General features: G+C 42.6%; 1 protein-coding gene across 5 annotated transcripts in view; it reads right to left on the bottom strand.

Moving 5' to 3' along the window:
- The window catches only part of VPS13C (vacuolar protein sorting 13 homolog C), a 220,597-nt gene that overhangs the window by 153,717 nt on the left and 51,523 nt on the right, over positions 1 to 15,357 (bottom strand). For all 5 annotated transcript variants that reach the window (XM_075897681.1, XM_075897679.1, XM_075897678.1 and 2 more), the window contains 5 exons: positions 8,469 to 8,596; positions 6,560 to 6,666; positions 4,659 to 4,830; positions 2,617 to 2,679; positions 206 to 341 (listed from right to left, as the gene is read on the bottom strand). In XM_075897681.1, coding sequence (XP_075753796.1) covers positions 206 to 341; positions 2,617 to 2,679; positions 4,659 to 4,830; positions 6,560 to 6,666; positions 8,469 to 8,596 — 606 coding nt within the window. The remainder of the gene's footprint in view (positions 1 to 205; positions 342 to 2,616; positions 2,680 to 4,658; positions 4,831 to 6,559; positions 6,667 to 8,468; positions 8,597 to 15,357) is intronic.

Raw genomic sequence — 15,357 nt, 5'->3', positions numbered from 1 at the left:
GACTTATTTTATTAATGTGTTTTCACTGAATTACTATCTATTCAGTGATACAACAGCAGCGATCCAAAATTAAAACACAAGAATACAGTACACACCATACTTCTACCTTCTTCTCGCCATACAGCAACTTATCCACAAGTGAATTAATTATTAGTACAATTTGTTAAGCTTCATGTGAAAATAACCTATTTAAATTCAAACATACTTTCAGGAACTGTTGATTCTTCCTCTTCCTTCTTTCTACATTCCTTCTTACCCCAGAACCCACTAAACCATCCTCCACCTTTCTTCTCTCCATCAGCAGATTTCTTCCTCAACAATTTTTGTCCTGACCTTATTACCTACAAACCAAAGATTAGTTAAACAAAACATAAATGTTAGAGCCATTGCATATTAACTTGTGTTTTCCCAGAAGTTAAGCAATGGACATCGAACAGTGCACAGGAATTTTCAGTACAGGAATTCCTCATTTAACACTATAGATATGTTTCAGAAAATGATCGTGTTAAGTAAAAACATGTTATGCTGGGTCAATTTTCCCCACTGAAAATAATGGAAAAGGTGGGGGTTGCATTTCAAGCTGTGGTGTCTGTTGGGACCGGGACATAAGGTCGGGGGAGAAAGGGGACTGAGTTACCGCAGGGAGGGTAGGTGTTTGGCTCTGGGGAAGGGAAGGCGAGGAGAGGGAAGGTGATTGGGTTGGGAGTATGCCCCTGTGACGGGTCTGCCAGGACCCGCACTGCGTCTGGCGAAGGGGGTGGGAATGGGGGGGGATCGCTGGGGAACGGCACAGCAAGTGGCGAACTCTCCGCCGCTTTGTAGGGAGGCGGGGGAAGCCCTGCGCAGCCCCCGGCAATGGGCCATCTGAGGAAATCGTGTTATTCCGGGGATGGTCGTGTAATTCAAAAAACATTCCAGGAAAAAAAAAACCATGCCATCACGAAAAGGTGTTAAGCGGGCACGTGTTAAATGAGGAATTACTATAATGACACTAACCAAAGACAGAACTAACATAAATGGAAGCATTTATTATATGAGGCTCCGTATTTTAAAGGGGCAAAAATGCTTCATTGTGTAACATGACTTTTATTCTAAGTTGGGCCCTTCTATCTACTTATAATCCCTTGCCCCGAAGAGGCTTCAATCTAACTAACAACAAAAAACCAAAGGGGAGAAAGGGAGGGAAGGATCTATAAGGTTAGATACTTTTTCAGGTTTGCCAGAAATCCATCTTGATAATTCCACCATTTTACTTTTGTTCATTTATATTTAGACCTTCCACTTTAGGTATTAAGCACAGGCTTTACCCTATGGAAACTACTCCAAATTCTAAGTGACAGTTCTACCCTCAAAGAATTTACAATTGAAAGATGTCTTACATTATTTCTTCAGCTACCTTTAGCATAAATGCTTGAGAAATTTAAACTAAAACAATAGTTGCCTCTCATGGCACTAGAAACACAAACTCTGTTCAGTTTAATCTGAGGTGCCACAGCAGACAAAGTTCAAAAGACTTTGCAATAGGATAGTCAGCAAAAAGAACACTACTTTGTCAGACTTGTCAGCATCTTTCTGGGCATCAAGTTAAAAAATATATTTAAAACTGGAGCAATTACAAATGAGCAAAAACTAGAGAAAGCTGCATCATCTATATTCATAGTTTACTGAAGAGCTCATCTTGCTACCTAAAATATGACTGGGAACCATGAGGACACATGCATCAACAATCACCTTCCACCATTTTGAGCAGAAGGAAAGCAAGAGTAAACTCTGATTTATGTTTAATTTCCCTCCCTTTCTTCCCAGGAGAGCTGTGTCCAATAGTATTTGAGGTCATGCCACCCACTTCTGCTGCTATTCCATGTATCGTCTTACTCCTTCTACCTGAGAAGCTGTAAGTAGGAATTATTCCTGTTCAGTGTTTCTTGGTTGGAGAGAAAAGATTTAGACTCTGGCTTCTTGCCAAGATTTCCAAGCAGGCCAGGGGATATTAAAAAGGCACTGCTTACATATACATACACTCAGGTTAGCAAAAAACTCAGGGCTACTGCACTGTAACAGACTTTCCAGGCAGTGCTTCCTTATTTATTAATTGCTTAATAAATTGTGAGCTCTGCATTTAACCATACCCTGATGTGTATCTCATTGTTTCCATCTCTGCCTCAATAGGCATTATGCTTGGCTGGGTGATAAAAAGAAATATCAAACAGCCACATATTTAGGGAGTGTATCATTAAGGGTGGAGATCAAGTATTTAGGAGGCTATGCAGGCATATAAGTAGTTCTGCAATGGAATAAAAGAAAGGGAGTATTTTGCTATATTATCAAGAAAAAATGACAAAGGTATAACATGCTATGGAATACTGGGCCAGCAGAAGTATTAGAAGTCTCAATGACTGATACAAACTTAAGACTCAACATCAAACTGAGAAAATGTAGTATAGCAAACAGCCCAGCAAGAAGCTCCTCTCATCTACTTCTATAATGTAGGCAAGACAACAAAACACTGTAAATTCTTTCATATAGGGCTAGAAATTCTCTACAAGCCGTACCTTAACTTCAAGTACATAAATAATTGTTACTGACATTAGAAACTTTTTCTATTTATTCTATTACCTCGACTTGTGCTTGCTGTCTTGCTAAAATGATGTTGAAAACATCCAATGATCTTTCTAGATCCTGTTAAAGGAAAAAATAAATACCCTGTTTAAAGCAAGATGAATTAATTTAAGGATTCTTAAAAAAATTGTTGCATTAACCTACTCCACACATCCATTTCCACAAATCCATTTATGTCTTCTTTCTAGCCTCTGCCTTTTAGAATTGATCCCTTTACAACAGGTCACTGGAAGGTGAAAGTTGTCTTAACGCAGAATATTTAATAAACTAGTTTTCCAGTTCAATAAATGTTGGGAGTACATTTCATCTACAATTCAGGAAATTGAACATAACTGAAGACCACAAATCCTTTTAATAGTGCCCACATGTTAACAATAAAATGTAGCTTTTGTGATACTTTGGAGCTGAAAATTGAAGTATTCTCATACACAGGAGCTCTGAATTGTAGTATAAAAAGCCACCAGCCATCAATTTTATCTTAAGTTTAAGGATTATCTTGGCTTTCTTTTCCCATGTGTGTTTAAACTACATCTTCTTATTTGTACAAGAGGTCAAGAATTCTAAGGATTAAAAAAAACCTAAAATTTCAAATCTACCCCACATTTAAAGCTCTATTTCTGAAATATTTAAAAATGACACTATTGAAATGGCTAAAATGTTATTCAACACCAAACTGTGAAACTGACACATGCTGTTTTAATAAACACCACATTTACAATTCCTGACCTTATACTTCATTATACACATTTTGCATGCAAGAATCAGGCACTCTCTCTCAATAAAAGGTTGATTAAACAAAAAATACAGGACTATGTAGCACTTTAAAGACTAACAAGATGGTTTATTAGATGAGCTTTCGTGGGCCAAACCCACTTCCTCAGATCAAATAGTGGAGTAGTCACAACCATATATACCAAAGGATACCATTTAAAAAAAGTGAACACATATGAAAAGGACAAATCACATTTCAGAACAGAAGGGGGATGCGGGGGGGGGGGGGGGGGGGAGGAAGAAAGGTAAATTTCTGTGAGCTAATGATATTAGAGGTGGGGAAAGGTAAATGTCTGTGAGCTAATGGTATTAGAGGTGATAATTGGGGAAGCTATCTTTGTAATGGGTAAGGTAGTTGGTGTCTTTGTTGAGCCCCACACGTAGAGTGTCGAATCTTAGCATGAATGACAGTTCAGAGAATTCCCTTTCAAGTGCAGATTTGAAAGGCTTCTGGAGTAGGATGCAGGTAATTAAGTCATTGAGACAGCGTCCTTTCTGGTTGAAATGGCAAGAAACTGTTTTTTCTTTGTGATCCTGTCTCATATCGGTTTTGTGGGCATTAATCCTTCGGCGAAGCGTCTGAGACGTTTGTCCAATGTACATAGCAGACAGACACTTTTGGCACATGATAGCATAAATTATATTTCTGGATGCGCAGGAATATGTATTCTTGATCTTATAACTCACTTGGTTAGGCCCAATAATGGTGTCAGCAGAGTGAATATGTGGACAAAGCTGGCAACGGGGTTTGTTGCAAGGGAAGGTACCAGGGTTGGTATTAGTGTGTTATGTCCTGTGGTTGTTGGTAAGAATCATCTTGAGGTTAGGTGGTTGTCTAAAGGAGACTATGGGTCTGTCTCCCAAAGCTTCTTGGAGTTTAGTATCCTGTTCCAGTATAGGCTGTAGTTTATTGATAATGTGTTGGACAGGTTTAAGTTGGGGGCTGTAGGTGATGACCAGTGGTGTTCTATTGTTGGTTTTCTTGGGTCTGTCTTGTAGTAGATCGTTTCTAGGTATTCGTCTGGCTCTTATTCTAAAAGGTTGATTGTTATTTTAAAATATTTGTTTTAAAAACACTGCATAAGTAAAACAATACCTACTCCAGATTGTCCCTTAGTTTTAATCAAGTGTGAATATTAAGCAAGGTTCTTCTGTAAGAGAAGAATTAATTGAATATGCTGGCTGCCCAGAGGGCTGTTACAAAAAGTAGACTAAAGTATAGAACAATACTCCACTGTCAAATATGCTATCATATTAACAGCAAGTACCTTAATTTGTCGTTGTGCTTCTTCTGATAGTTTGCTCTGTGTTAATTTGTTCTTGTACGCATTTTTATAACTCTTCAAAAGCTGTCTATGATGTTTCATGTTACCCCATGACCACATGCGAGTGCATCTTCTAATGTGAACTTCAAGAATACTGTTCGTTGCATATTTCCACCTGTAAGCATTTCATTTGTATTAATTATTTTTGGTTGCATTTTATGATGTACAACTTAAATGGTGAAGAAAAACAACAGTAAATCAACATTTTGTTCATAGTATCTGAATAAATTGTAACTCTATAACCTTCCACTATGAGTTGTTCCAGTTTTTGGATTAATTTTCACAACATTGCACATCAGCATCCCAATTCACCTCATCTTTAGCAGCTAGCCAAGGGGAGGGCAAAAGCCTCTCAGCAGGCTGGAGCCTGCCACTGTAGCTTGGATCCAGCCCATGAGGCAGTTCCAGACCCTACCCCCTAGCAAGTTGCCTTGGAGCAGGAGAGGGGTGCGAGCCCTTCTACCAGTTTCTATTTAAAGGGTTTACGTCCTAGCAGCCGCGTGGAAGGCGCAAGCCCTTTAAATAGAAACAGTTGAAAGGGTTTGCATCTTTGGCTCCCTAGCAATGTGCTAGAGACGTGGCGAGCTGCAAGCCCTTTCAAGTGCTTCTATTTAAAGGGCTGGCGCCTTCCCCACACCTCACAGGCAACATAGCCTAGCAGCACCGGGGAACACAAGAGCCCTTTAAATGAAAACAGCTGAAAGGGGTCACGTGTCTCCAGCAATACGCTAGAGGCATGGGAAGCTGCATGCCCTTTCAGCTGTTTCTGTTTAAACGGCTTTCATGTTCTCTGACAGGAACAAGGAAGGCACCAACCCTTTAAACAGGAACACTAAGTGCTTGCAGCTCTGGGCGCCTCTAGCACGTTGCTAAGGAGCCAGAGACGCAAGCCCTTTCAACTGCTTCTATTTAAAGAGCTCATCTGCTCGGTGGCTGCATTGCCTGGCACCCACAAGTCCTTTAAACAGAAGCAAGTAAAAAGAGCTCTCAGCTCTGCCCCACTGGCCAGTTGCCTGGGAGCTGCCCGGAGGCACAAACCCTTTCAACTGCTTCTATTCAAATGGTTTGCGCCTCCTAGGCAGCTGCCAGACAACAGGTTAGCAGTGAGGGGGCCATGAGATGCAAGCCCTGTTATATGAAATGTAAGCTCCCACCCCAGACAACTCTGGGAAGAGGCAGCTCAAAGGAAGTTATACAGAAGAAAGTGGGGAAGTTTATTCACGTGCAAATCTTCAAGGTGCACTGAAATATGACTTAGGAACCCATGTGTCATTTTTAAACTAATAGTAAATAATGTTCAGAACGAAGGAGTTTAATTGTTCTGAACACAGTTAGTTCAAATTTTGCATTTTTAAGGTGGGAGAGTTTTGGGGGGGAGGGAAGAGCTTTTGTGACCTTGAATGTTCTTTCAGAATATGCACTGATTCCTTATGCTCAACTATTTGTTTCTCTTAGAATTTTACTGAGATGCTCAGAGTACTTTTCACAATCCTGAAGAGGCGCTCTATCTGGCTCAAAAATTCACCTCTCACCCCAACAGAAGTTGGCCCAGTGAAAGATATTAGCTTCACCACCTTGTCTCTCCAATTGTTTAACTACAGTTTTCCTTTTTGGCATTACTTTAAAACTGAACGAGTAGTACCTAAGCCATCACATCTACTTTTAAGGCATATTAACATGAAAGAAAAATCAAGAGGCTAACAAACAGTTCTACCCTGAAAAGAAAGAATGATCATGGCTCATATGAAAGCTTCTGGCATTTATTACTCAGTCACCCAACAATTGCAGGATATTCAATATGAAGCTGATAATTTAATGCACTTCTGCAAAGCAATACATCTTACCATTGTTTAGCATTTTTATGCAAAGGTACTTCTGGTCTGTATTTTCTGTAGGGTACATTTCGAACCATGTAATCTACGGACTCCAGAAGGTCAATCATACTGAGGTACTAAATATACGAAACAAATAATTATTTCTTACCACCACATATTTACATAGTTTAATTACGTGCAATTATCAAGTTATACTTAGAGATACATAATGGTCTTCTAGCGTTCCTGAAGTATATAGAAATGCATGGTTTAAGGCTAATAAAGTATCAAATTGCACGTATATACATCACAGTTAAAAGATATAAATTTGTATTTTTCGTTAGTGTGCTTGTCTCCCTGCAGTAGAGCTTCTCAAATTGGTTTCTCTCCCTCACTCCCACTTTGCATATGATCCACAATGTACTATCCATACGTCTCAGCTGTATTACAGGAATCCACACACAAATTTATTAGAATTCCCCATGCTCTGTGTAATATAGCATGGATACCACAAGATTACACTCTTGGACTAGACCAGATCTAGAAAAACCTCAGTCTAAACAGCAACCTTAACCAAGTTCTAAGCAGCTGAAAAGGACTATGCAACTGAAAATCATATACAGATTTCAATTTGTTGCAGTGCAGTCATACAACAGCCCCAAAGCCATGGCTGTGAAGTATCTCATGTTATCAAGCCCATCTCCTTAGCCCTGATACTAGCTATTCTCTACATTACTCATCTCTGGTTTAATGTTTCATGGAGATGCTTCAAAAGCCTCATATATAACTGTTTCTGTGAACAGCATTTACAATTTCAGTGTTATTCATTTTTACCTGTTCTTCGCTTTAATTTACATGGATAATTTCAAACAATACACCATGGGCCATTTAAAATAAATTACCCACCTCTCAAATTTTACATTTTTGTATTTTTATTCAGACGTCCATTCTATTTCCTTAAGCTTTGTAAGGTTTTTCAAGTTCTATTACACAGACTTCTCCAACTTGAAGTACACAATTGTCCTAGAGTCTATTTTATATTGTAATTAGCTTCTTCCAAATGAGACACTCATATAGCCACATAAAATTCAAAGTGAGGAATAAAAAAAAATCACATGCTATTTAGCTTTAAATAGCCTGTGTATGGCTCTTCTCCATGGCTCTCTCCTGAGCAAAATAAACACATTCAGTACTTCCAGTACATGATCCCCACCTTTCTTCTTGTTTATGTAGCATTACGCAAGGTCACACTAATACCACACTACTATTTGCATGATCACCGATACAGAAACTATGTCCTATGTGAACACTGAGCACCATCACATCTTTATATATGTCATCATAGCACAGATTATCTGGCAGAAATGAATATTGCTTAACATCATGGAAAATTTAAGGTTCCTTAAATTGGAGTTCCTGACCCAAAATGAAGTTGAAAGAGGGGCACAGTATTTCCAACCTTACTTCTGCTTTGCCTTCAGATTTGGGTGGCCATTATCAATTAATTAGTGACCAAGCTCTGAAGGAAAAGTGCTGTCAGCAGTAGCACAGAAGTAAGGGGCAGGGGTCATACAATACCATGGCAGACTTACTTCTGTACTGCTGCTCGCAGTGACTCTGCCTTCATAGCTGGGCTCTCAGCCAGAAACCACTACTCTCTAATTGCCATAAAATATCAGATTTAAATACTTGAAAAATGATATTTATGACTTTTTAAATCCTGTGACCTTGAAATTGACCAAAAAGGAAAGTGTATTTGATTGGGCCCTAATCACGAACCAGCACCAGTGAATGCCTGTCACAACACAGACTAAAATAAGTCACCACACTTGCCAATGGATATTAAAGTGCAAATGTAACTAACAAACCTAGCTAATTAAATATCTACAGACAAGGTCATAATCCTTCAACAGAAAGTAAAAATAACCAGATAATTTACCTGCGGCTTCGTGAGTTCAACAGCAATATTCTGTACTTCTATATTCCAATCAAACTTTGGAGTTTTTAATTCCATTTCTGCATGTGGGTTGATGTAGATTTTTGCAGAGGCTGATATTGGCCTAAAAACTTCAATATACAAAATATGTATAATACCATAGTTCTGAGTGGCACTACATTTGTAAAACCTACTTTTTAATTTTTTTTTAATTGGTAAAATTACTACTACATACATTCTGAAGGATCTTGTGATAACATGTAATCAGCAGGAAATAACATGATGTAATAAATCTGATTTAGAATCACAGTTAGCACTTAAATCAATTAAGTCTTATATTTACAAAAAAACATTAATTGAATATTTATGCCAAAATGGCAAGAACACAACAAAATAGCAAGTAGCAGATGAACTAGTGTTTTTAAATCCAACTAAGCAAACTTGAGGTTCAAGAGGAGAAAACAAAGATGGACTCATTTCTCGGTATTTTCTGTTTAAATCAAGTAAAAGTTACCTGAAGCCAACAATGCTCTTTGTGAGCTCCTTAAAGAACACTGACGAGATTCAGTACAAAGACAACGGATATTAGGGATGTTCAATATTGATTATTTTAGTAATCATGTAGCCTCAACAATTTTTAGCAGTTACACCGTGTAATGGACAAGAGGAATGCTGACCAACACCCAGTAACTAAGGGGTTAAACTCAGGTAGCTTGCAAAGATGTTGGCCAGGCGGTCGGGAGAACAAATCGAGATAGAGTGTTGAAATTTGAATTAAATATAGATTCCTTACTTGCTTTTTTTGTGGAGGGAGAGAAAAAACAGGAGTTGAGACACACAGAATGATTTAAACCCAGGAAGGACCACCCTGCCTCCAAGGAATCTGGGGCATGGAAGTGGACTTAATAAAGAAAAAATTGGAAATAAGTAAAGGAAAAGTGGGTTTAGTCACATGAAGGTAATTTTTCTTTATTTTGTGGTTTGGTTTGAAATGCTCTGTGTGAATTTATGCCTCTCCTCCCCATTTACCATCTAACACTGTGCCCAGAGACTTTTCTCCATGTTTTGTTTTCTTAGTTGCTTTATAACATCTAGCAACAGTGCACTTTATCAAGTTTATCTTTTATTTTGTAATAAAAAAAACTTTTATGGTGACGATCTGATTCTTGTGTCCTGGAAGGTCTGTCTATCTTGACAGACAAAAAACCTTCAGCATGTTTTTCTTTTATTTTTTCAAGCTCTTTTGGGATACCCCTGGTGGTGGGTTCAAGTGTTCACCCATGGTTTTAGGAATAGAATCACTTGGTGGTGGCAGTGATTCCCAGAAATCTGTGTATTGTGATTCTGGGGGGGAGCTTTTTGCAACCAGTGTCTGTAGAGGCAAAGATTTGGGGTGGGGGTCTTCTTTTTGAGCTTTGCAGGCCCTCACCTTCTGCATTCGGAGTGTCAAAGTGGGGAACAGCCCTGCGAAGGAGTTACTCACCTTGTGCAGTAACAATGGTTCTTTGAGATGCGTGTCCCGTGGGTGCTCCACTGTAGGTGTCAGGCTTGTCCTGGCGCCGCAGATCTGAGATCTTTTCCAGCTGTAGTCTGCTGGACCGCGCATGCACAAAATGCAGCTCGTGGCTTTTCACGCCTTTTGAGTGCGCACGGTCCGGCTCCCACAAGTTCCTCCTGCCTCTTGATCTGAAAGACATAAAAATAGAGAAATTCCGAAGAGGGGAGAAGGGCGGGTCGTGGAGCATCCACGGGACACGCATCTCAAAGAACCATCGTTACTGCACAAGGTGAGTAACTTCTTCTTCGAGCAGTGTCCCGTGGATGCTCCGCTGTAGGTGTATGTACAGCAGTAGCTCATAAATGGAGGAGTGTTCGGAGCTAATGTGCCGTAACCATGGATAACACTGCTGACTCCACCGCTGAATCTGGTATTAGGAGATTGGGGATGGCGTAATGTGTAGCGAAGGTTAAGTTCGAAGACCACAAAGCAGCCCTACAAATCTCTTAATGGAACTCCCTTGAGGAAAGCAATGGATGTTGCAACAGCCCGAGTCGAGTGGGCTCTCAATGTCGACGGCAGTGGTTTATTTCGCAGGTTATAGCGACTCCTTATACATTGCACAATAATGGAGAAGATGCGTTGTGTGAATAATGGATGGCCCTTAGAACGTTCCACTATTGATACTAGTAGTGAGTCCGCCTTTCGGAAGAGTCTAGTTCTTTCAATATAAAAGGCCAGGGCTTGTCTCACATCCAAAGGGTGTAGGCGCACATGCTTGGGCGAAGGGTGAGGCTTGGGGTGGAAGATAAGCAAAACTATAGGCTAATTGATGTGAAAACGCGAGTTCACCTTGGGTAGAAAACGCGGTTGCATTCGCAATTTCACCCCTTCGTGGGTGAATACCGTATAGGGAGGTGAGGCTGATAGAGCAGCTAGTTCGCCAACTCTCCTCACAGAGGTAATTTCTAGCAAGAAAACAACCTTCATAGATAGATTATTAAGGTCACACGTTGCTATGGGTTCGAAAGGTTTACCCATCAAAGCATTGAGGACCATTTCAAGATCCCAAGGGTCTGCAGGTTGAATATGGTGTGGATACAAGTTGGTCATTCCTTTCAGGAACCTTTTCATTACTGGATGGGAGAATATTGAGTATCCCTCGACAGGTTGATGAAAGGCAGTTATTGCGGCAACATGTACTTTAATGGAGACGCAGGTAAGGCCGGAATTTTTGAGATGCACCAGGTAGTCTAGGATGCTCTGTATGGGTGCACAAGTCGGATCCAGGCATATTTGAAAGCCCCGTGATGAGAAGCAAGACCACTTTCAGAGGTAAGTAGTTCGTGTAGATGACTTTCTACTGTTTAGTAATATGTATTTGACAGATTATGAACATGCTATTTCTGACTGTTGGAACCAACTAGGTACCATGCTGTCAGTGCGAGATTGTCTACCTGCGGATGGAGTAGGGAGCGGTGATCCTGCGAAAGCAGATCGTGTCGTACCAGTAAAGGATATGGAGGATGTATCGACATACGATGGAGGTAAGGATACCACATCTGCTGCAGCCAAGAGGGGGCTATTAGGATCACTGTGGCTCCGTCCCGGATAATTTTCTCCACAACCCTAGGTATTAGAGGTGTGGGGGGAAACACATATAATAGGTGATGACCCCAGCTGTAGAGGAAAGCGTCCCCTTTCAAATCTCGTCCAATTGCCGCTCTCGAACAATACTGAGGACACTTTGCGTTGCGGTGAGTAGCAAATAGGTCTACTGACAGAAATCCCCAATGTTGCAATATCGCAGAAAGCACTTTGGGATATAACTCCCACTCGTGGTTGAGAGAAAAATGTCTGCTTAGGGCATCGGCTGTGTCGTTGTGCCGGCCCAGGAGATATTCTGCTATTAAAGAAACATTGTGATGGTTGCACAGATTCCATAGACGTACCGCCTCTGCACACAAGAAGTGGGATCTGGCTCCACCCTGTTTGTTTATATAATAAACAGTCATATTGTCGGTGAGGATTCGTGTGACTTGTCCTCAAATAATGGGAAGGAAATGTTGGCAGGCGACGTACACTGCCCTGAGTTCCAGGAAGTTGATGTGCATCAACGATTCATCAGAAGTCCATAGGCCTTGTACCTGCTCGTCCCCGAGGTGAGCACCCCATCCGATGAGCGACACATGGGTTGTATGCTGCACTGACGGCTGTGGGTGATGAAAGGGTACACCCGACATTCGATTGTCCGGAACGGTCCACCAAGCTAGTGATGCTTTGACATGAGTGGGAATCGTTACTGCTGTGTAATACGCCATGGACATTTGGGGGGCATACTGTTGCCATCCAATGTTGAAGGGAGCAAAAACGTAACCTTGCGTGTTTGATGATGTACGTTGTGGAAGCCATGTGTCCCATAAGTTGTAGACTCTGCAGTATGGGAACCATTGGGCTGATCAGTAAAATCTGAATCCAATCCTGTATTGTCTGGAACCTTGCTGTCAGCAAGAAAGCTCACTCGCGTGTAGAGTCGAAATGAGCTCCGATGAATTGTACTGATTGGTGCAGTTCCAAGGACGACTTGGGGATATTGAGAATGAGACCCAGCGCTTTGAAGACTATGAGTGTGGTGCCTGTGGTGCGGCATGCTTCCTCCAACGATTGAGCTCTGATTAGGCAGTCATTGAGGTACCGAAAAATCATCATGTGTAGATGACGAAGATACGCAGTCACTACGGCAAGGGTCTTGGAGAAAACCCATAGAGCCGACGAGAGACCGTACGGAAGGACCTTGTACTGGAAATGGTCTATGCCGATTTGAAAGCATAAGAATCTTCTGTATTCCAGATGAATAGCAATGTGAAAATATGCACCTGGAGATTGAGGGACATGAACCAGTCCCCGTTCTGAAGTGCTGGGATGATTGTAGCCAGGGTAACCATTTGAAATCATTATTTTCTCAGGTAACTGTTGAGACCGCGAAGATCCAATATTGGTCTCCATCTCCCCCATTTCTTTTCCATTCTGAAATATCGGGAGTAAAACCCTCTGCCTTTGAATTCATTTGGAATAGGCTCTATCGCACCAACGGTGAGTACACGAGTAACCTCTTGCCTGAGCAACGACTCGTGAGATGGGTCCCTGAAAAGGGACAGGGCAGAGGGGGAGGGGGAGGCAACGATGTGAATGGAATGGTATAACTGAGCCGAATTGTTTTAAGGACCCATTTGTCTTTGGTGACGTAGGCCCATCGATGGAGATATGGTCTCAAGCAGTGGTGGAAGATTGCCTTTGTAGCACTCTGACCGGTAACAGTGGGAATGAGTCTCAATCCCTCAATGGAGGCATCAACCTGCTGTCTATTACCCTGTTGGGTAGATGGTTTAGGTGGTGGGCATCTTCGTTGTTGGTGTTGTCTGCCCCTTTGCTGTTCGTGTGCTCTATATGGAGGAGGTTGCAGGAGAAAGGGTCTTTGCTTTTGGTAAGGAGTGTATCACTTCCGGCGGTACAGTGGTGTGTACATGCCCAATGTTTTTACAGTAGTCCTGGAATCTTCTCTCAAGTGGAGGAGTTGATCCATCGTATCGAAAAAGATTCTGCCCATCGAACGGTAGATCTTCGACTTTTGTTAAAATATCCTTCGGGGCAGACGACTGCTGCAGCCAGGACGCCCTGCGCATAATGACCGATGTAGCTGTTGTGCATGCTGCAATGTCGGGTGTATCCAGTGCAATATGTAAAGCCATTCTGGAAGCTGTGTATCCTTTCTGTAGCACTGCCTTTAAGATGTCCCGTTTGGTGTCTGGTAGGTGTTCAAGTAGTAGCACTAGTTTGGCATAACTGTCAAAATTGTGGTTTGCCAACAATGCTGAGTAGTTGGCTATACGTAGAGTGAGTGTCGCCAAGGAAAATACTTTGCGGCCAAATAAGTCAAAGTGTTTACTGTCCTTGTCTGCAACAGTAGGCTTATGTTGGGGCATCTTCGCTTTTTGCTGTACTGCATCCAAAACCAATGAATTGGGCTGTGGATGAGTAAAAAAAACTCCATCCCTTTGGTGGGAACGAAGTACTTTTTATCTGCCTTTTTATTTGTGGGTGGGGCGGATGCGGGCAGCTGCCAAATATGATCAGCTATCTCTAGAATAGCTTCATCCAATGGCAGGGAGATTTTGGCCTGGTGACACTGATGTTATGGAGGAGGTGATGTTTCTGTTGTACTTCCCGCACCTGCACCTTTTGTCTCTCTGCCACTCCTTAAAAAGCTCCTGAAATTGGTGAAGATCGTCCGAGAGTGAGGTGTCCCCTTGAAAAACTGCATCGCCTGGGGACGAGGAGGATTGGTCCGTAGGCGACCTATCGGGTTCAGGCTCCCGAGTGGAAAGAGGCTGCTGTATGACCCTGAGTTAGAGGTCTTGAAGATGGGGAAGGAATAGGATGCTCCCTTGTGAGAAAGGAGTGGGAGAGTGTATGAGGCGACCAACGACGTGACAGTGACCTATGGCGATGGTACGGCAATGCAGAATACCGGTATCTATAATAGAGTGGGTTGAAAGAGTTGGTGATCTGGGAGACGGTAGCTCAGGTGAGAATTCTGGGCTTGGTGACAGAGATGGCAGTTTCTTGGCCTTATGTTGGGTAGGTAATGCCAACAGCTGCTCCGGTGGAGAAGAAGTTGGAGTGGAGATTGCTGTACGGGGAAAGAGCTGCACTGGCACTGAGGAAGTCGGTGCCGCGGTGCCCTCCGGCACCGAGGGGTGTGCTGAAGGGACAACTGTTACTGGAGAACGTGTCAGTACCAGCAATCGTGTCAGGGCAGGCATGCGGTTAGAGGGAGAGGATCGTCTCAAAGGCGAGGGATGCCTCGGGAGCGTCTTGATGGACAGGAGCACCTGTGTGCGGGCGAGCGGCCTGATGCAGAAGGGCGGCTTGGTGCCGGCAAGCGTCTCGACGGGGAGAAATGCCTCTGTGCCGGCGAACGCCTTGCCGGTGAATGGTACCTCGGCGCCGGGGAATATGAAGGAGGCGAAAGACTCCTCGGTGTCGGCGATTGACTCTGTGCCGGGAAGCTTATGGGAGACACAGGGCGCTCAGGTGTCGCAGAGCACTTCTGCACTGGTGATCTCAGTGCCAGTGAGCGTTGAGACACCGGAGAGCATCTAAAAAGCAAGGGGCGCCTTGGTGCTGCATGTGCCCAGGGTGAAGAGCGACTCTTAACTGGTGATCGTGATCGTGCCAGAGTATGAGTCAGTGCCGACAAGTGCTCCTGTGCTGAGGAGCGGCTCGTTGCCGGAGCCCGTGCTGGGGAGCGGCTCAGCGCCCGGGAGCGTTTAGCATTGACAGAGGGTCTCGGAGCCGTGGAAGTCCCTGGGAGTGGTCTGGAGACCGAGGGAA

This window comes from Pelodiscus sinensis, chromosome 14 (genome assembly GCF_049634645.1).
Source record: "Pelodiscus sinensis isolate JC-2024 chromosome 14, ASM4963464v1, whole genome shotgun sequence".
NCBI lineage: Eukaryota > Metazoa > Chordata > Testudines > Trionychidae > Pelodiscus > Pelodiscus sinensis.
The sequence above is the reverse complement of the archived record's forward strand: the minus strand, read 5'-3'. Positions and strand labels throughout refer to the sequence as shown.